At 42.7% G+C, this 21,604-nt stretch overlaps 1 protein-coding gene and 1 long non-coding RNA gene across 3 annotated transcripts in view; both read right to left on the bottom strand.

The window, feature by feature from the left end:
* LOC120528176 (oocyte zinc finger protein XlCOF6-like) overlaps window positions 1-21,604 on the bottom strand; it is a 321,282-nt gene that overhangs the window by 37,784 nt on the left and 261,894 nt on the right. The window contains exon 5 of the mRNA XM_039752262.1: window positions 8,435-8,447. Coding sequence (XP_039608196.1) covers window positions 8,435-8,447 — 13 coding nt within the window. The remainder of the gene's footprint in view (window positions 1-8,434; window positions 8,448-21,604) is intronic.
* LOC120528191 lies at window positions 12,932-19,864 on the bottom strand. Of its 2 annotated transcripts, XR_005633471.1 has the most exons (4): window positions 19,782-19,864; window positions 19,615-19,691; window positions 16,122-16,226; window positions 12,932-13,034 (listed from the first exon to the last, which is right to left on the bottom strand). It is a non-coding gene; the product is annotated as an uncharacterized LOC120528191 (long non-coding RNA). The 2 variants fall into 2 exon arrangements; XR_005633470.1 differs by lacking the exon at window positions 12,932-13,034 and having other exon boundaries at window positions 15,497-16,226.

The following is a 21,604-nucleotide window of genomic DNA, read 5'->3' as shown; positions in this document are numbered from 1 at the left end:
CGAGTGAGCGAGATAAGAGAGAGAGAGAGAGAGAGAGAGAGAGCGCTAGGCAAGCGAGCGAGATAAAGAGAGAGACGTGCTGGGCGAGCGAGATAAGGAGAGAGAGAGAGACGCGCTGGGCGAGTGAGCAAGCGAGATAAAGAGAGAGAGAGAGAGAGAGAGAGACGCGCTGGGCTGAAGCGGCGAGATAGAGAGAGAGAGACGCGCTGGGCGAGCGAGCAAGTGAGATAAGGAGAGAGAGAGAGAGACGCGCTGGGCGAGCGAGATAAGGAGAGAGAGAGAAGAACCATCAGCTCAGTTGTGATCACATGACGCTCAGCAGACAAAGTGTATCCATACTACTCATATTGCAAGATATCGCTCGTTTATCAAGTCAAAATTTATTAAAAATTTTTGCTCGTCTTGCAAAACACTCGTAAACCAAGTTACTCGTAAACCGAGATTCCACTGTATTTGTACTTTATAGACACACAAAATCAAAAAACAACGCACTGAACACGAGAGCAATGAAACTAATAATTTATAGATGAAGGACATTTAACAACCGCACACCATCTCCAGGTAAAGGTGAGTATCCTGAAATATCCAAAAAATAAATAAAAATAAATAAAAAGCAGGCTGGCGGAGTGGTTAAGTGGGTGCCAGTCAATGAACCCCTGGGCTGAAGATAACTCGACTTACTCAGACTCCATTGTGTTGTATTTATTGTCACATCTGCCGAGGACTCGGACAAGACGACACAATCTTTGTATCATCATGGAGTTCAGACCAGTGTTTTATTGTATTAATTGTATTTTAGTACATTTACAGTTATCAATAAAAAGAATTAATTGTAAAAAACACAATTCCAATCACATACTGGACCGATGATGATAATGATGATGACTTTAATAATTAACTTCAGCCTAAGTCACAAGATAAGCTGCAGCTCCCACAGGCCTTAACTGGATTAGATGGGTTTGAGGAGGCTGAATGAACAGTTAGTTTCAAGATGAAGTTCAATGTGACGTTTCTGTAAATCATTCAGTGTTTCATGGTAGACGTACTCCAGAGTTTATTTGTTGTGGTCAAGATGACTGGTGCTTGCTGTGGGAAACGTGTGATCATCTAATGACTTCTTCAGTCTCAGTTTCTTACCAGGAGTCCACAGTCCAGTGAAGCTCTACTGGCAGGTCTGCAACTGACTTTTTGTAACATGACGCAATGGATGATTGTTTGCAGGAGGTGGGCTCCCTTTTTCTATTTCATGTTCTTTCTATACGGTGGGCAGGTTAAGCACCTCAGTTAGTTGCGATACCTGATGAGGTCTACAGAGAAGGTGGTGCTGTGCTGACAGAACATTTTTTTCCAAGTTATGTGGGAGCAAGTTATAAATCCACAGGACTTCAAAGAGACTTCAGTCATCCACCTGTACAAACACAACGGACATTGTGAGCTCTGTGATCATCTTGGTGGTGTATCCTTGTTGTCTCTCCCAGGTGTGTTTCTCCCCAGGCTGCTTCTTCATCATCTTTACTTCACATCATAACCAGGAACTCTTTATTGAGGCCCAGTGTAGATTCTGGGAAGGTGTGAGCTATCAATATGGTGTTTGCTGCTCAGCTACTGCGGGAGAAACGTCAGGAGCCAAATGTTGATCTGGTTTGTAACTTTTATTGATTTGAATGAGAAGTCCACTTGTATTAGCTAACTAAAAAGATTACGATATGCAAGCTTTCGAGGCAACTCAGGCTCCTTCTTCAGCCAAAGATGTACAGTGGGTACAGAAAGTATTCAGACCCCCTTCAATTTTTCACTCTTTGTTATATTGCAGCCATTTCCTAAAATCATTTAAATTAATTTTTTTCCCTCATTAATGTACACACAGCACCCCATATTGACAGATAAAAAAAAGAATTTTTGAAATTGTTGCAGATTTATTAAAAAAGAAAAACTGAACTATCACCTGGTCCTAAGTATTCAGCCCCTTTGCTCAGTATTTAGTAGAAGCCCCCTTTTGAGCTCATACAGCCATGACTCTTCTTGGGAAAGATGCAACAAGTTTCTCACACCTGGATTTGGGGATCCTCTGCCATTCCTCCTTGCAGATCCTCTCCAGTTCTGTCAGGTTGGATGGTAAACGTTGGTGGACAGCCATTTTTAGGTCTCTCCAGAGATGCTCCATTGGGTTTAAGTCAGGGCTCTGGCTGGGCCATTCAAGAACAGCCACAGAGTTGTTGTGAAGCCACTCCTTCGTTATTTTAGCTGTGTGCTTAGGGTCATTGTCTTGTTGGAAGGTAAACCTTCGGCCCAGTCTGAGGTCCTTAGCACTCTGGAGAAGGATTTTGTCCAGGATATCCCTGTACTTGGCCGCATTCATCTTTCCCTCGATTGCAACCAGTCGTCCTGTCCCTGCAGCTGAAAAACACCCCACAGCATGATGCTGCCACCGCCATGCTTCACTGTGGGGACTGTATTGGACAAGTGATGAGCAGTGCCTGGTTGTCTCCACACATACCGCTTAGAATTGAGGCCAAAAAGTTCTATCTTGGTCTCATCAGACCAGAGAATCTTATTTCTCACCATCTCAGATTCCTTCAGGTGTCTTTTAGCAAACTCCATGCGGGCTGTCATGTGTCTTGCACTGAGGAGAGGCTTCCAACAGGCCACTCTCCCATAAAGCCCTGACTGGTGGAGGGCTGCAGTGATGGTTGACTTTCTACAACTTTCTCCCATCTCCTGACTGCATCTCTGGAGCTCAGCCAAAGTGATCTTTGGGTTCTCCTTTACCTCTCTCACCAGGGCTCTTCTCCCCCGGTAGCTCAGTTTGACCGGATGGCCAGCTCTAGGAAGGGTTCTGGTCGTCCCAAACGTCTTCCATTTAAGGATTATGGAGGCCACTGTGCTCTTGGGAACCTTAAGTGCAGCAGAAATGTTTGTGTAACCTTGGCCAGATCTGTGCCTTGCCACAATTCTGTCTCTGAGCTTGTGACGATGTGGGTTCTGGCTCCACACTCCCATTGCTGTTGGAAGCACATGAACCCAACACCGTCGATAATGTTACCGAGTGAGCTAGTCAGTGGAGGCAAATAAACACTTGAGCAAGGGGTGGTGCAAAAAGTGCAACAGTGCTTTTATTAAAAATCAACAAAACAAAAACAGTGTTCATAAATAGTGCAGTACTCCAAGTTCTTCAATAAATAAATAATCCATTAAATGAAAACGAGGAGGTTAAAATCAATAGAAAAACAATCCTTTAAAACCAGAGGTTAAAATGATCAGGAAGCAGTCTTAAAAACCATCAAACAAATCCGGTGCTCTTCTGTTAGCGTCTCACCTGCTAATCCCGTTTGGGCCAAGCAGCAGGCAAGACGCTCTCTGCAGCTGCCCTCCTACAACACACGCATGAGACTGGAGACCTCCCGAACCCTGGCTTCGGTATGGCACTCATCCCAGTCTCGGAGAACTTGGTTTCCCACAACGGCCAGGTCGCTCACGCTGGGGATTCCCACCACCAAGTCTCCCGACTTCCGCTGCCTTTCCATGGCCTTCATGCGGCCAGTCGCTTTCCTCTAGGCACTCCCGCTACCTGGTCACTCAGCGGGAGCAACATCAACTCAAACGTCTGGGTGTTGGCCTAACACCCAGCTTCCTCGCAGTTGCCCACGATCGTGCGCTCACCACACGCACACACCGCCTGTCCGTCTCTCTTGCTCCGCATGCTTCCTCGCTCCCTGTAACCTCTGTCCTTTCCTTTTTCTCTCCGATCGTTTCTTTTTCACCTCTAAAACCGACTCGCGCTTCTTTTTAAAATGACGAGGGCCACAGCAGCTGCAGCATTAGCCACGGGACAATCATGAATGTGGGCAGTTCCTCACCTGTGCACTAGGTGAGAAACGCCCACACCCTACGGATCGTCCCGCGGCCCACTATGGCCCAACGTCCCCTCACTAAGCCGCGAGCACATTGATTATTTATTTAAAATGAATGGCCTTTTCTTAACGAGCTGTGGACCCATAACACCACAGAGCTCTTCAGGCAGTTCCTTTGACCTCATGATTCTCATTTGCTCTGACATGCATTGTGAGCTGTAAGGTCTTATATAGACAGACAGGTGTGTGGCTTTCCTAATCAAGTCCAGTCAGTAGAATCAAACACAGCTGGACTCAAATGAAGGAGATCTCAAGGATGAGCAGAAGAAATGGAAAGCACCGGAGTTAAATATATGAGTGTCACAGCAAAGGGGCTGAATACTTAGGACCAGGTGATAGTTCAGTTTGTCTTTTTTAATAAATCTGCAACAATTTCAAAAATTCTTTTTTTTTTGTCTGTCAATATGGGGTGCTGTGTGTACATTAATGAGGAAACAAATTAATTTAAATGACTTTAGCAAAAGACTGCAATATAACAAAGAGTGAAAAATTGAAGGGGGTCTGAATACTTTCCGTCCCCACTGTTATACAGAAAATGGAGTCCCTTGTGTTTATATACACACCAGGACAAATAACAACACTGGAAGACCTTTAAGTGAGACATCTTAAATGTAAAAAATTAATAAACGTCTCCAGGCCAAAGAGATGAGAACAATGCATATTTTGTTAGGAAGAAGATGTCGCTGTCCATATATTGGTTTGAGTAAAGCATCCACACAGTTAGCAGACAGAAGCTATTGAAGATCATGTTAAAGTATGGATGTCCAAAGAAATTCATCACCATGGTGTGGCAAGTTCATGATTTTATGCCAGCTAACGTTCAGGACAATGGTGACACACAGGAGTCCTTCACTCTCTGAAATGTTGTTAAGCAGGGCTGTGTCTTGGCGCTGGTGCTCTTCAGCCTGATGTCCTCCACCATGATGATTGATGCTTTTAAAGACAATGATATAGGCATTGACATTAATTACCACACAAATGGGAAACTGATCAGCCTTAGAAGGCTTCTCAAGAAAAGTAAGGTTGCGACAAACACCATCTGAGGGCTCCTCCAGATCATAACCGTGACCTCAATGCTGGTTCAAAGTCTGATAAGCAGTTCAGTGCTGATAAGTTCTCTGATGAACGGACTGCCTTTGGTCTTACCATTAACAATAAGAAGACTGAAGTAATGCATCAGCCTGCACCAGGGACACCATAAGTTGAGCAAATCAGCAGTCAAAGACTCAGTGTGGACAACAGGTTCATGTACATTGGCAGCACACAGTCCCAAGGCACTGGCATTGATGATGAAGAAAACACCAGGACCACTAAAGCAAGTGTAGCCTCAGGCAGACTTCATGAAACATCTGACGCAGAGAGCTGTAAGCCCACCGATGAAGCTGAAGGTGTTTAGGGTTGTAGTGCTCCCCACTTTTCTTTACACCTGTAAGATGTGGCGGATGTACTGAGAACGTCAACCATTCCCCCAAAAATTGCCTCTGAAAGTTCCTTCATGTGAAGTGGCAGAACAGAATTCTAGACACTGAAATTCTTGCCAAGGCCGGCCTGCCCACCATTACTGGGACTCCATTAGGATAGTTTGTAGGTTGACACCCCAGCCATGGAGTCTAATAGTTTGTGGGTTGAAGTGTGAGGTGAAACAAGTTAGGTGGGTGTTGATTGTTTTAATTGTAAACCCCAGTTAGTGTTTTTATCGATTTTGGCCTAACCCGTTACAGCTCTGGTCGGTGCAGGACACACACGTGAAAGTGTGCAGTGAGGTGAATTGAGTACAAGTCATGAGCAGTGCAGGAATCGGAAGACACCAGCAGAGCATGAAGTGGAGTTAAAGGGAGTGGGGTCAGTGCAGTTTGATGTGCTGTGGTCGTATTTGAAGTAGAGAGAACACAATCTCTGGTTTGGATAGTTGAGAGGAGGACGAGTTGGATAATTGTGATGATTAATGGCAGCAGATTAAGGGACAGCACCATTCTGTGTGCATCTGGTATAGAAAAAATGGTGTCAAGTAGCCCTTGAGTCACCTCATAACATAAAGTGTTTGGCATTGAGGAATTAATAAATCGGTTATTTCAGTTTTCCACTCTGGGACACAATGAATTTGTGGAAATAATTTTCTTTATTTTGATGATTGGTGGCAAAACACTGTTCACTGGCTTTTCTGTCAAATGCAAGACAGGTATAATTTTTTTTAGTGCTGTGTCAAAAAATTTAAAACAAAAAAAAAATGTTCCAAATACATCTAGGAGAGAAGACGTTTCTGCTTTGCCTTCTTTGATGTATATGGTGAACGCATAACTCGCCTGTGTCAGGGATGCCAGGGGCCATGACTCGGTCGGGAAGCCAGGAGGGACCGGAAGAGGGTCAGAGCCCTGCCTGGCTCACGTGGGGTTTGCCTTCCGGGTTGCTTTGGGGGCCACGGCTCAAGGGCATGGAAGCCTTTCCCTGTAGGGGCCCGTGGTCACCGCCAGGAGGCGCCCTGATGTCTTGGAGACTTGTTGCCCCAGCACTTCCGCCAAACCAGGAAGTGCTGGGGGGAAGACCTTTGGTGTTACCCGGAGGGCTGTCAGGAGGACAGCCGGCACTTCCGCCACGCTGGGGCGTGGCCAACGGAGGAATGCCGGGAACACCTGCTGCTCATCCGGGCACTCTATGAAAGGGGCCGTCCTTCATACATTCGAGGCTGGAGTCGGGTGGAAGGAGGACAAGGCAGAAGGAGAGGATGAAGGCGGCCCGAAGAAAGGCATCGTGAGGCCAGGACTTTGGGATATGGGTTTGTGCACTTGTGTGGGTCTGTGTGACCAAAGGACTGGGGTCTTTGTGACCAGAACACTTGTATATATTGTAAATAAATGTGTGGTGGTTGTGCAAAACAAGATGTCTGCCTGTCTGTGCCCGGGTGCCGTTGACACCTGATAGTAATTACTAATTAATAATTACGTACTTTATTCATCTGTCTAGAGTTGCTGAAATTGCTTCAAAACTTAAGTACTTTTTGGTGTTGCTTTGAGGATTTAACTTTTCTTGACATTAGGGACCCACTGGTTCTTCTTTACAGTTTCTAGCAGTCATTTTACAAATCAGACATTAATTTCAATTCATCAACCTACCCTTTCACCAACATGTCCTCTGAGGTAGATGGGAGCGTCTTCTGCCTCTTGAAGTCTCTGACCAGCTCCTTGCTTTGTTTTACTGACATTAGTGGTCAGATTGTTGCGGTGACACCATTGAGTCCACAGACATGCCTCTTTACTCTAAGCTGTCTTGTCATCAGACTTATGATGTCGAGGTCATCAGCAAATATAATAATGGAGTTGGAGTCATCTCTGGCCAAACAGGCTTAGGTGAACAAAGAGTGTAGGACAGCGCTAAGCACACAATCCTATTGTTATGGAATGGAGTCTTAAAGAGGAACAATGGGTCCAAACAAAAACAAGAATCCAGCCATACCGTGACTAACCTGCCCAGAAGAGGCTCACCTAAGCTCAGCCAGCCCCTAAATCCCACCTGTTGGCTTCAGGCTCCAAAAATGGGAAGTGAAATGTCTATAAATATATCAAAAAGCCACACAGGAGGGAGGATAACCATCAACCCCCAGCTCTGAGCTATAGAATGAGGAGTTTGATGGTCAAAAATAAAACAAAATAAAATAAAAATATAGTTGTAATAAAATAATAATAATAATAATAATAATAATAATGCTTCCTGATTTTACAAGGACTGTGCCTCCTGTCGTGATTTCTTTTATTTTACCACTTTATTCAGTTATTGATTGTATTTTTCTGTGTAAATGTTTCTGTTAAGTGGTTTTATATTTTTTTAATCGTTTCGTAATTATTAAGAATGTTAATTTCATTTGTATTTCTGTTAGTTTTTATACTCGTCAGAATAGATGCTGCTGCTGTGCCGCGCACCCAAGGCCTATGTTGAGGCCCAGCAGGCCTCAGGCATGCACATTGGCGTGAGTCCCCCATGGTTCATGTTGTTCAGCTCCTCTCTGCCGGTTATGATTTTGATGTTTCTTTCTGTTTGTTGCCTATTGACCTTTGGCTTTGTATTTTCAATATTCAATTTTTCTTACCTTTTTCAAGTGTTTGTATTTATTAATCTTAACTTGTTTGGTTATGAATTGTTATTCTTTTCTTAGCTTTTCTTTTTTTTAATGTTTCAATATTTTGCGAAAGTGTGCACCTCTTTTGACTTCATTTAAATTTTTAAACATTTACTAAATGTAATTTAAGAATTTAGGGTTGTGTTATTTTGACTCAGGTGTTTTATGGTTGTCCTCTCCCTTTTCAATGGTTTTGCAGGCCTCAGGTCTTTCTTGTAGTATTCGGGCTTATGAAGTGTGTGAGCTTAAAATTATAACATGCAATTTTTTTTTTTTTGGTGTTTTCTGTCTCTGCTTCTGGAATTATTCATTTCATTTGAATTCTCTAAAACAAATTTCTCAATATGAACACTGTAAGACGGTAGGAGTCGCTGTCGCCCCTTTCAACCCAACAGACAGATACAATGAACACACGGTAAAATGACCTTTTTCTTCTTGTTACAGTGCCCAGAAGCACCTCCGCCACCATAAACGGACAAAACCAATGATAATAACACAATCAACCAATACAAATCTCTCCTCCTCTTCTCCCAACAATCTCTATCTTACTACCTCCTAACTCCGGTTTGCTTGCTTGGTCTCCAGCCGTCCTTTATATAGTCCTTGACCCAGAAGTGCTTCTCCTTTTCCATTCACACGACTTACCAGCTCTTCTGGGTCAGATGGAGAACTTGCCCCATGACTCGATAGTACTTCCAGGCTATGGAAAAGATACTAGTCCCCAGGTTCCCCTACAGCATTTCCTGGTGGCACCCATGGTATCCAGCAGGGTTGAGAAGCTGAACTCCAAATCCCATGGTGCCCTGCGGGAATCCGGGGCACCGCTATGCTGCAGGGAACTTTCCATCTGGCGTCTTGGGGGAGGCAGTGTCCCACAGTTGCTGCCTTCCCTCATCTTTCCGTTCTTTGGGTGTCCCGACCGGGTTGAACAGCCGGCTGTCCACCACAGCACTTTCGAAAATATTTTGGTGTTTAATCTTTCGTTTTTTAGTGTTGTTGCAATTGGGAGTGTGTATCCAACAGGTGTTGCCCTTTCTCCTTTGGGATGTGTTTCTTGATGTAGAACAGACTAGAGCCAATACCATCCCTTTAGAACCCATGGCGGACAATAATTAGAAGAGAGACATTTGGTACAAAAAGAAAAGAGATATATGTGCTTAACATGCTTAAAAGATCATATTCATTCTCAGAATACAATGCATAATCCTGTATACATACATATTCAAGCTGGAGAGAAGTCAAGGGACATCACAGCCAAGTGGGAGAATGCCGACAACCAGATGCTCCATCCAGTGGGAATGTCGACAGCATAGTGAAGTGCTTCTGACATCGTGCTGGTTTCTCATCATTATAACCACTCACATATTCTCATATTCATTAAATTCATGTCAGACATGGGCAACTACCAGAAGGGCTGTGGCCCAAAATCACATCTTCATCCGTTCTCATCATTTATGGCTTCTGTTTTGGTCAGGCAGACATTAGAAGTTTTAACATGACCTGCCTGTGTGTCCCTCACATGTTTTCTGCCCAACTCTCTAACCTGCCTTCCCATTGTCATTTGTCCGTCTCTCTCTCTCTCAGTTGGCTCCGAAATAAACTTCAAGACAATGAGTCAGGCCTGCTGTAATCAATACAAATCTCTGCTCCATGGAATGTGTACTTAAACTGGCCCCACACCGTATGGGGCAACCGTCTTCCAGTTGTCTGTGTCATGAATCTCTCACACCCCAATCAGCCATCTTGTCTAACCTAGCTGGCTGACCTAAATGTGTCAGATTTCTGTTCAAATGAATAAAATCAGATACAATGGATGGAAATTCACAGGTCAATCAAAGTGACATACTTTAAACATTGCTACGCTACAGAGTGACAGTATAAAAATCTTAGGCCCAAAACTGACTGATAAACTTGCCTATGAATATGGGATTTGGTCTCGGAGGTCTGTACCCTGTGTGAGTGACATGGAGGACAGACAGGCAACCCGGCTGCACAACAGCACGACCTCTCAATCAACATGGAAGTTGATAGGGGATGGATGAGGAGCAGAAGCTGGAGGTTAGGATGCAGTTCATTCCCCTGTACACTAGGTGGCGGTAGTCTGCTGGAGGAGTCCCAGCTTGGACACTCACAGGGGTTTGTGGGAAGTGAAGTCCAGAAATACAATCCTGTTGAGGTCCCCTGCGTGCTGAAAGGGTGTGCAACCTGGAAGTGCTCCTCACAAGCCATGCCGAGTCCAGTCTAAAAGAAGCCTACTGACTTACCTTATCGAGTCAGGAAGCAGCAGATGACAGTCACACAGAGGATGACGGAAAAGAAAGAGTTTCATTGTTTTGTATTATTATTGGCTGTGTTTCATACTATAACTCGCTCAGTGGATTAAAAATCCACTATTTGAACCCGTGACTGTGTTGGAACATATTGGGTCTGGGGCTCAGCGGTGCCCCCTACTGGTTACACCTGATGATAGAATTCATCCACAGGCCCAGGAGAGATCGTCTAGGTTTACATCTTCAAAAGAGTATTTATAAACATACAAACATTATGTGAGGCTGTGAAATTCAGCTGATGTCTTTGTTTTGTATAACTGAGTGTTGAAGGTGATCAGCACTGCTGGCAAGAAAGCCTCGTTGAGGAAGACCCTTCAACAATCGCACGTCAGTAAATGGGCTGCAAAGGAACACAAATACAAATGCAGGGATTTTGGAGGAGTGCATTCATGGCCTGTCCATCCTGCCGACTACTCCAGTCCCTTTGTATTGTTGTAATCAGCCTGGAAGTGATTGTTGAGAGCAGCCAGTGGCATTTGATAGACTCAGACAGATGACACATTATGAATCAAAGATGGACAACCAGAAAACGGGACAGACGGGCGGTCAATATTTTTGCATTGCATTTCTTTTTTATTTTCAATCAAGGTACATCCTTTTAGGTTTAAAAATGTTTTACATGTAATGCAGGACAGATACAGACCTAAATTTGGAAGTAATAGGAAACTAAAAAAAACTCCACGATGGATTAATAAAGATTTAAAAAAGAAGTTGCAAAGGAAAAAACTGCTGTATAAGGCATATAGGACTAATGACTGCAAAGAGAATCGTAGCGCGTATGAGAACATGAGGGCAACCATTAAGAAGGATATCAGAGAGGCTAAAAGACAGTTGGAGAGGAATATAGCAGATAAGGCGAAAGAAGACCCCAAGAGATTCTTTCAGTATTTTAGTAGTAAAAGAACAGTTAAGGAGGAGGTCAAGTTCATCAGGAATAGTAAAGGAGAATTAAAAGATACAGACAATGAAATAGCAGATGCCCATAACTTACAATTTTCTGAGGTGTTTACAAGTGAGCAAGTGGATAACCTCAGAGCAGTAACAGGGACTACTAAGGAGGTACTGAGGGATTTGGAAATTGTAGAGGGAGAAGTGCTGCTCAGATTAAATAAGATGAAATCAAACAAATCACCAGGACCAGATAATATTTATCCTTGTGTTCTTAAGGAGGCTAGTGAGTACAAATATAAACCTTGACACATATTTTTAGGAAGTCACTGCACACTGGAGAGATTCTGAAGGAATGGAAAATGGCAAATATCATCCAATTATATAAAAAGGGCAGATCAGAGCAACTATAGGCCAGTAAGCTTAACAAGCATCACAGGAAAATTAATGGAAGGAATTATTAAGGATAAGATTGAGCAACACATGGCAAGGACAGGAGTTATTCTGAACAGTCAGCATGGGTTCAGAAGAGGGAGGTCGTGTTTTACTAACATGTTGGAATTCTATGAGGAGGCAACAAAAGGATACGATCAAAGTGGAGCAGATGAGATTATTTATCTGGACTTTCAGAAAGCATTTGATAAGGTGCCACATGAGAGGTTGGGCATCAAGTTAAAAGAAGTGGCAGTTCAGGGTGATGTTTTTAGATGGGTGCAGAATTGGCTGAAACACAGGAAGCAGAGGGTGATGGTGCGAGGAACCTCATCAGAACTGGCCGATGTTAAGAGTGGTGTTCCACAGGGGTCAGTGCTAGGGCCATTGCTATTTTTAATATATATAAATGATTTAGATAGGAATATAAGTAACAAGCTGGTTAAGTTTGCAGATGATACCAAGATAGGTGGATTAGCAGATAATTTGGAATCCGTTATATCATTACAGAAGGACTTGGATAGCATACAGGCTTGGGCAGATTTGTGGCAAATGAAATTTAATGTCAGTAAATGTAAAGTATTACACATAGGAAGTAAAACTATTAGGTTTGAATACACAATGGGCGGTCGGAAAATCGAGAGTACACCTTATGAGAAGGATTTAGGAGTTATAGTGCACTCCAAGCTATCAACTTCCCAAAAGTGTCCAGAAGCCATTAAGAAGGCTAACAGAATGTCAGGTTATATAGCGCCTTGACGTGTGGAGTACAAGTCACAGGAGGTTCTGCTCAAGTCTTTAGAACACACTGGTGAGGCCTCATCTTGAGTCCTGTGTGCAGTTTTGGTCTCCAGGCTAAAAAAAAGGACATAGCAGCACTAGAGAAAGGTCCAGAGAAGAGCGACTAGGCTGATTCCAGGTCTACAGGGGTTGAATTATGAGGAAAGATTAAAAGAGCTGAGCCTTTACAGTTTAAGCAAAAGAAGATTAAGAGGTGACATGATTGAAGTGTTTAAAATTATGAAGGGAATTAGTCCAGTGGATCGAGACTTGTATTTTAAAATGAGCTCATCAAGAACACGGGGCACAGTTGGAAACTTGTTAAGGGTAAATTTCGCACAAACATTAGGAAGTTTTTCTTTACACAAAGAACGATAGACACTTGGAATAAGAGACCAAGTAGTGTGGTAGACAGTAAGACGTTAGGGACTTTCAAAACTCGACTTGATGTTTTCTTGGAGGAAACAAGTGGATAGGACTGGCGAGCTTTGTTGGGCTGAATGGCCTGTTCTTGTCTAGATTGTTCTAATGTTTTCATTCTTCATTCTTGGAAAATGATTGGTCAGGGTTGAGCCTTCTGCGCTAAGAGAGAAACAGACAATTCATTGAATTAATAGAAAGAGGTCACAGCCCTTGAAATTTCCTAGGTGATTCTTTTTAGTATCTTATGTGAGTTCTGTGACCGTGTGAAGACCGCGTCCCCCTCCCTCAGCTTTATTCACATCTTCATGAATTAAGCATCTCTCCAAACCAGGTTTTGACAGGCGTGGCAGGACATGTGCATTAATGTGTGCGGAGCCGGGTCGATGACTGAAAGTAAAACTATAAGGTTGCAAGCTCAAGAACCATTTCATGAGACTAGAGTTCTTATCTTTCTGACAGTATAGCCATTGAAGAGGAGCGTGATCAGTCACCAATGTCAAATTACGACCCCATAAATAATTACGGAACGCATCCACAGCCCATTTAATCGGCAAACGTTCTTTCTCAATAGTCGAATAGTGGCAATCCCGTAAAAGCATGTTTCTACTTAAAATTACAACAGGGTGCTCTTTACCATCAAAAATCTGAGACAGGACAGCGCCTATAGCAAATGCACTAGCGTCCGTCTGTAGAGCAAAATCCTTAAGAGAAGTCGGGATTCCACAAAACCGGGTAAGAAGACAAAGCAGTTTTCAAATCACAAAAGGAACGTTCACAAACATCTGACCAAAACACATGGGGGTCCCGGTCCTGTTTCCATTGGCAAAGTGCAGAGCCCTTAGCCAGACCCAGAACATTCAAGTCATCTTGAGGATCCATCTGTACAACCACTTCTGGTACCGCTTGTCACACTTCAATCAATCAATCAATCAATCAATCAACATTTATTTATATAGCACATATTCATACAAAAAAATGTAGCTCAAAGTGCTTTACAAAATGAATAGAGAAATAGAAGACACAATAAAAGATAAACATAAGTCAACATTAATTAACATAGAATAAGAGTAAGGTCCGATGGCCAGGGTGGACAGAAAAACAAAAAACTCCAAAGGCTGGAGAAAAAAATAAAATCTGTAGGGGTTCCAGACCACGAGACCTTCCAGTCCCCTCTGGACAATCTACCTAACATAAGTCAAACAGTCCTCTTTGGATTTAGCGTTTTCATCGAAGGACCTGATGATGATGGTCACGTAGACTTCTGGCTTTCAGTCCATCAATGTTGGTGCATCATGATGCTTTGAGTAGGTGGTGGTGGCGCAGGCCGCCACCACAAAGAAACCGGAAAAAGAACCAGAAGAGAGAGTAGGGGTCAGTACTGATTTTAGAGCCACCATGAATAGTTATTATGATGAATTGAACATACAGAGTATCAGTATTAAGTTAAAGTGAAGTTATAAAAAGGCCATGTTAAAGTAATGTGTTTTCAGCAGTGTTTTAAAGTGCTCTACTGTATCAGCCTGGCGAATTCCTATTGGCAGGCTATTCCAGATTTTAGGTGACTAACAGCAGAAGGCCGCCTCACCACTTCTTTTAAGTTTAGCTCTTGGAATTCTAAGGAGACACTCATTTGAGGATCTGAGGTTACGATTTGGAATATAAGGTGTCAGACACTCCGATATATAAGATGGAGCGAGATTATTTAAGGCTTTATAAACCATAAGCAGTATTTTAAAGTCAATCCTGAATGACACAGGCAACCAGTGTAGTGACATCAAAACTGGAGAAATGTGTTGGATTTTCTTTTCCCAGTTAGGATTCTAGCAGCTGCATTCTGCACTCGTTGCAAATGATTTATGTCTTTTTTGGGTAGTCCTGAGAGGAGTGCGTTACAGTAATCTAGTCTACTGAAAACAAAAGCGTGAATTAATTTCTCAGCATCTTTCAATGATATAAGAGGTCTAACTTTAGCTATGTTTCTTAAGTGAAAAAATGCTGTCCTAGTGGTCTGATGAATATGCGATTTAAAATTCAGATTACAGTCAACGGTTACCCCTAAATTTTTTACTTCCGTCTTAACTTTTAATCCTAGTGCATTAAGTTTATTTCTGATAACCTCGCTGAATCATTATTGCCAATTACCAAAATTTCAGTTTTCTCTTTATTTAGTTTGAGAAAATTACTATTCATCCATTCAGAAATACCAGTAAGACATTGTGTTAGTTTATCGAAAGAGTCGGAGTCATCAGGTACTATAGATAAGTACAGCTGTGTGTCATCAGCATAGCTGTGGTAGCTCACGTTGTAACCTGAGATAATCTGACCTAACGGAAGCATGTAGATTGAGAAGAGCAGCGGACCCAGGATAGAGTCTTGTGGAACACCATATTGGATATCATGTGTCTTTGAGATTTGATTACCACAAATCACAAAGAATTTTCTCCCTGCCAGGTAGGATTCAAACCAATTTAAGACACTGCCAGAGAGGCCCACCCATTGACTAAGGCGATTTCTAAGAATATTATGATCAATGGTGTCAAATGCAGCACTCAGATCTAAGAGGATGAGAACAGATAAATGGCCTCTGTCTGCATTTACCCGCAAGTCATTTACTACTTTAACAAGTGCAGTTTCTGTACTGTGTGTACAGTTTCTGTGGGTCATACAGTTGCACAGATTCATTCAGGGTTTTCAAGAAACATAAACTTTATTCATGAACAGCATAATAAAGCAGAGGATATCTGGGGGAGAAGAGAGGAAAGGCAATGAGACGCAAGGACAGCTGCTCTACAGGGTTTGAAATGTTCGAGACGCAGATGACGCGACACGGCGGCAGCAGCAGCAAGACAGCAGCTAATGGAGGACAGAGGAGGTAAAAAACTATTTGTTGCCATTGTATCACCGTTTAAGAGGGGGTTTCGGTGGAGTGACCCCGTCTTCTAGGGGTGCGCTTAGCCCGCCTCTTCATAATAGAAAGAGAAGAGTGAGAAGGCCTTGCCGCATCGTGCGAACAAACAGCTGGTGAAGGATGTGAGATACTTGTCCTTTAAAAGAAGACTCATCTTTTGTCATACTTCATGACTAAACATAACTTTAACTGAAATTCAATTAGCAAAAAGTAAAGATAAGTTTTTAAGAATGGGGCATTCTCTCCACGTCACCTCATGCCACTCCTATGGCATCCACAAAAGAGAATTGTCACCTCATCCAGCCAAAGATTTGCCTCTGCAGCCCACACATGCTTACCAACTTGATGATCTTTCAGGGCTTCAGTCTGTTAGAGTTCGTCTTCCTGATGCAAATCCTCCTCCAAGTCCTCATTCAAATCCTTTTCCTATTAGCCCACTGAGACTGCAAGGATAAAACATAAAATGACAAATCGTGAGTGGATTTCCATTCCCATATTTCTCCATTGCTCCTGGAGGAGATACGTTCTAGCTGTAGGACAACTGGCATAGTAAACCATTCAATTTGTTCACACATAATGCAGCACAGTGTTAAAAAAAAAAAAAAAATGTTACATTTCTGGTAAAAATAAAAACTGGCAGCTGTACTTTACGGAATTTTAGTGTAAAAAAGAAGATGACAGTATTTTGAGGTCTACACTATGAAAAATGTCAGTAAATGTAACGGTAAAAATACTGTGAATGGTGAAAATAAAATACCTTTTCTAAAAAAAAGGAAAGTTACCTTATGCTCTACTGAAAATAACCCAAATGTCTTAAACAATACATTTCATTACTTTTTACAGCCAAGTTCTGTAAAATCGATATATTTATACCTTCAGAATATGCCACACGCCGTCTACTGATTACGGTTACACTGAAAAAATGGCTGTTAATTTTACAGTTTAAAACTGTTGAACAGTGAAGGTAAGCAACTGTAAAGAGTAAAGCGCTGCTTCAGTAACACCGAAGTTAGGATATTTGTATATGGACACGCCCCCTTTTACCATATTGTTACCGTTGCACAGTGGGGAGAAAAGCAAATTTTAAACGGAGTTAGCAGACGTATTTTTCCCTTGCATGCTGAAGGTTTTTTGAGATTATGGAAGGTGATTTAGGGTGGGTGGTATTCAATAAGCTAGGACACCAAACACCACCAAAGCAAACACTTCTTCTCCACCAGACAATGTGCCACACCTTCCTTAAACATTGATGTTTTTTCACTGTATAATTAAATGAGGGGTGGCACGGTGGCGCAGTGGGTAGCATGTTCTCCCCGTATCTGCGTGGTTTCTTCCGGGTGTTCCGGTTTCCTCCCACAGTCCAAAGACATGCAGGTTAGGTGCATCGGCGATTCTAAATTGTCCCTACTGTGTGTGGATGTGTGTGTGCCCTGCTGTGGGTTGGCACCCTGCCCGGGGTTTGTTTCTTGCCTTGTGTCTTGTGTTGGCTGGGATTGGCTCCAGCAGATCCCCGTGACCCTGTGGTTAGGATATAGCGGGTTGGATGATGGATGGATGGATGGATGTACCTCTAAGGGAGGGATATCACCTTCATATATTATATCTATATACGTTCAGATTATATAACATGCTGCAATTACAAAAGAATTAATTCCAAGGGAGCTAACGCCCCCTGGTGGAAACAAGCATACAGTCCCAGGGCACTGGCATTGACGATAAAGTAAACACCAGGACCACTAAAGCAAGTGTAGCCTCAGGCAGACTTCATGCTACATCTGAAGCACAAGAGGCGTAAGCCCACCGATGAAGCTGAAGGTGTTTAGGGTTGTAAAATGTGAAGGGAGTACTGAGAAATTCAACCATTTCCAAAACTATGTGTCTCTGAAAGGTCCTTCATGTTAAGTTCCTTCATCCTTTCTTTATGTATTTCATTATTTTTGCTTGTTTTGCATTAATTTTAGAATTTCCTTGCACTTTGTACACATGACAATAAAATTAACTTGACATGATTAGGGCCATTTTAAGCATCAGCCGTCTCTAAAATCAGACACAGGCCGAGAGTTTGAAAGGGCAGCTGCTGAATTCAGGATAACAAGACACATAAAGTTTAAAAGAGAATTCATAATGAAATCCGATCATTCACTCCACCTTTTAGAGTCTGTGCTTTACTATTCACAACAACATCATTATATAATCACACCATGTCTGTGTTAAGCACAAACAGTTCAAAAGAGACACTTAAAGTAAAAAGAGAAGCTGCTCAGGGGCCTCAAACCTCCAAAACGCAGTGTCGAGGATGCCAGGGGCGACGACCTGACCGGGGACGCCTAGACCGGAAGTGGGCGTGCGCCCATCTGGGATCACGTGGGGGCCGCCTTCCTGGTTGCTTTGGGGGCACGGGTTGAGGGCATGGAAGCCCCACCCTGTAGGGGCCCGTGGTCACTGCCAGAAGGCGCCCCAATGCCTTGGGGACCTGTTGCTTCAGCACTTCCGCCACACCAGGAAGTGCTGGGGGGAAGAATTAGAAGGATACCCGGAGAGCTGCCGGGAGGACAGCCGGCACTTCCGCCGCGCTGGGGCGTGGCCAAGAGGGGAATGCCGGGAACCATCTGGAGCTCATCCGGGAGAGTATAAAAGGGGCCGTCTCCCTTCATTCAGGGCTATAGTCGGGTGGAAGAAGGACGAGGCACGAGAGAGGTGTGGAGGCGGCCCGAAGAGAAGGCATTTGTGGCCAGGACTGTGTTTGGGTTTTGTGCACTTATTTGAACTGGGTCTGAGTGACCAAAATATTGTAAATATTTGTAAATAAACACGTGTGGTGGTTGAAGAACAACATGTCCGCCTTTCTGTGTCCGGGTCGGCTCCACATCTGGCGTAGCCGGCAGGATGCTCCGCCTGTTTCAAGGCGGGGACCTGGTAATAACAAATTTGTTGTGGACGGGCCGGTTCAGCAGGGGATCCCAACCACGTTCCGCGGGTGCTGCGTGCACACAGCCCCGCGGGGTAAAGGAACCCCACGGACCGCCAGGGGTCCGCAGCAGTGTTTGTGTTTGTTGATTCAGTGATGGCTACAGATACATAATCAGCCCTGCTAACTCCATCTATCACCCGACTTTGGATTTTCTCTGCTAATACGTGAACTCAACATGCAGGAACCTGTTTCATGTCTTCATAAACTTTATCCATTAATTGATCACTCGCTAGCTCCAGTAAATGCCTAAAACTGACTCTTTGAGTTCCACCATTCAGTAAAGGTTTTACTATGCTTAGCCAATATTCATGTAAATTGGAGGGAAGAGCAAGTTGCTCAGTGTTGGTCGAGTTGGTTATTTTCCCATTTTTAGATCTCTATTTTCTTGCACTGGACCCCCACCTGTGGTGGATAAAAGAAGATTTCTGCTCCAAAACTGAATGGACACGGAGCTCTGTGGACACAGTCGAGGACAGAGGATGTGCCCCCTGTTCTGTGTGCCATTGTGTGTACGGCACTGCACTCCACTCCACAATGAACACGTCCATGTTTTGTTGTCTGAATCCTGAAGAGTCGATGTGCTCAGACGCACACAGGACACACAGACACAACATCTGGAGGCACAGACTTGACCACTTATGAAAAATGACTGCTGACAACATTTATAGCACACAGATCCTTGTGGCTACATGGACGAGCACAGTATGAAGATTATCTACTCTTAATTTCAAGGGAGGAAAATTTTTAGTTTGTTTTCACTTTAACAAGTAAATTAATTGTGATGAGCCTCCCACAAACCAGAGTGATCAGAGAAAAAATTGACAAACATTCTTGAGAGGCACATTCTCCATTCTACTCACAAAGAGGCCGAGATATCAGCTACAGCTTTTATGGTTCCAGATGATTCTTCCTCCTGGACACCTGGAAAGTGAGGATTCTAAAAGTAAGAACAGAAGTGCAATGAAACTTTAGTAAGAACGGGTTTTGCAAACATATTTAAATACAAATGGCAAAGGCCAGAACTCACAGAAGCCATTTCCTCACAGCACAGGCACAGCAGAACCAGCAAGGCGGCGAGTCTCATGGTGGGTCTGACACTGAAACGCCTGTTGTGGTTAACAGCAAGACCTCCTTATATAACAGATCAGGCAGGGTGAGACACGTCTACAGGGTGGGATGAGGACAACTGGGAGGAAAGCCAATTCAAATCAGAACTTGTTTGCCTTGGAAGAAAAAAATAAAAGAAGCTGCAGTCAAATGACAAACCATAAAGGTGAGCTCATCAACTCTGCACAGGCTCTGCATTCAGAAAAGAAAAAAAAAATGGAATTTTTGCAAAAGATTATCATGTAATTAGTCTGTCACAGAAACATTCTGTTGAAAAAGTAAAAGTGCTACGCATATAAGTCATCATTTGTGAACGATATGTCAAAGAAATAGAAAGTTTAAAGCAGGATCACCACATCTTCCTTGGGGTTGACTGTCTGCCCCTCTCCTCATACCTGCCTGTCTGTCTGTCCATGTGAAGCAACTCGGATTCCAGTGGACTCATCTTGCTAATATCTGTTACACTTGTTTTTCAAGAAAATTTGTCTGAAATGCTCAATTTACATTCAGATAGAGCAAACAGAGTGTGTTGTACGAGTTTCTGAAACAAAAGTCTCGGTTTCGGCGTTTTAAATTTTCTAAACCTCATGCGAGAAGCATGTCATACGGTGAACCTTCAGCTGATTCCGCAAAGGGGGCAGGCGAGAGTCTCCATTAAGAAATTATTGGCCAATTTTCAAAGTGATTTGTCTTTAAACAAAGAAGCAATGAACGTTATCTTGAATACTTCCAATACTAGTTAATTAAGTACCAATTAACATCACGTGTGGGGTTTTACTTTTTGCTCTCTGATATACGAAGTATAGGGAAAGTATTGCATTTGTCCAAAAATTCGATATCAAGATTTTAATGAATCTGGACGTTTTAGACCTCCCCAAGTCCAAAAATACAATTTTTGGAATTATGTGTGTGTCTGTGTGTGAACACGATAACCTGTGTACTTAGTAACTTAGGTCAACCAAATTTTGGATACAAGTATTAGGTACAAGACGTAGATTTCTAGCAACTTTTGGGCAATTCTATGTCTATGGTTATACCTACCAGGTAACGCTTGTAGTTGGTCTCCCAGTTGTCGAAGAAGGCGGGTGTTTGCTGACTGCCTGACCAATCACAAGCGTTACCTGTTTGGTAACCACCCAAATATTCACATTGCGATCGGACACACATACAAATATATATATATATATATATATATATATATATATATATATATATATATATATATATATATATATATATATGTATATATATATATATATATATATATGTATGTATATATATATATATATATACAGTATATATATATATACATATATACATACAGTAATATATATATAATAATAATAATAATAAATTTTATTTATATTGCACTTCATATTTTAGAAATCTCAAAGTGCTACATAGTAAAAACAAACATAATAAAACAAGAAAATCTTTGTATGATTTAACAAAATATCTTTCTAAAAAGATGAGTTTTTAGATTCCGTTTAAAAACATCAGTCAACTGTGGGGCTCTCAGGTAGTCAGGGAGGGCGTTCCACAGTCTCGGCGCCACAGATGAAAAGCCCTATCACCCATACTGTGAAGCTTGGTTCTAGGGACTTGGAGAGTGTTAGTGTGTACAGAGCGGAGAGTACGTGAGGAGGTATGAGGGGTAAAGTAAAGGGGGGCATGTCCATAGATGCACTGATGGGTAAGGAGAACGACCTTGAACTCAATTCTGAGTGGAACAGGGAGCCAGTG

The sequence above is a fragment of the Polypterus senegalus genome, chromosome 4 (assembly GCF_016835505.1).
Source record: "Polypterus senegalus isolate Bchr_013 chromosome 4, ASM1683550v1, whole genome shotgun sequence".
NCBI classification, from domain to species: Eukaryota; Metazoa; Chordata; class Cladistia; order Polypteriformes; family Polypteridae; genus Polypterus; species Polypterus senegalus.
Note: the sequence above shows the minus strand (reverse complement) of the source record. Positions and strands in the feature narration are given on the sequence as shown.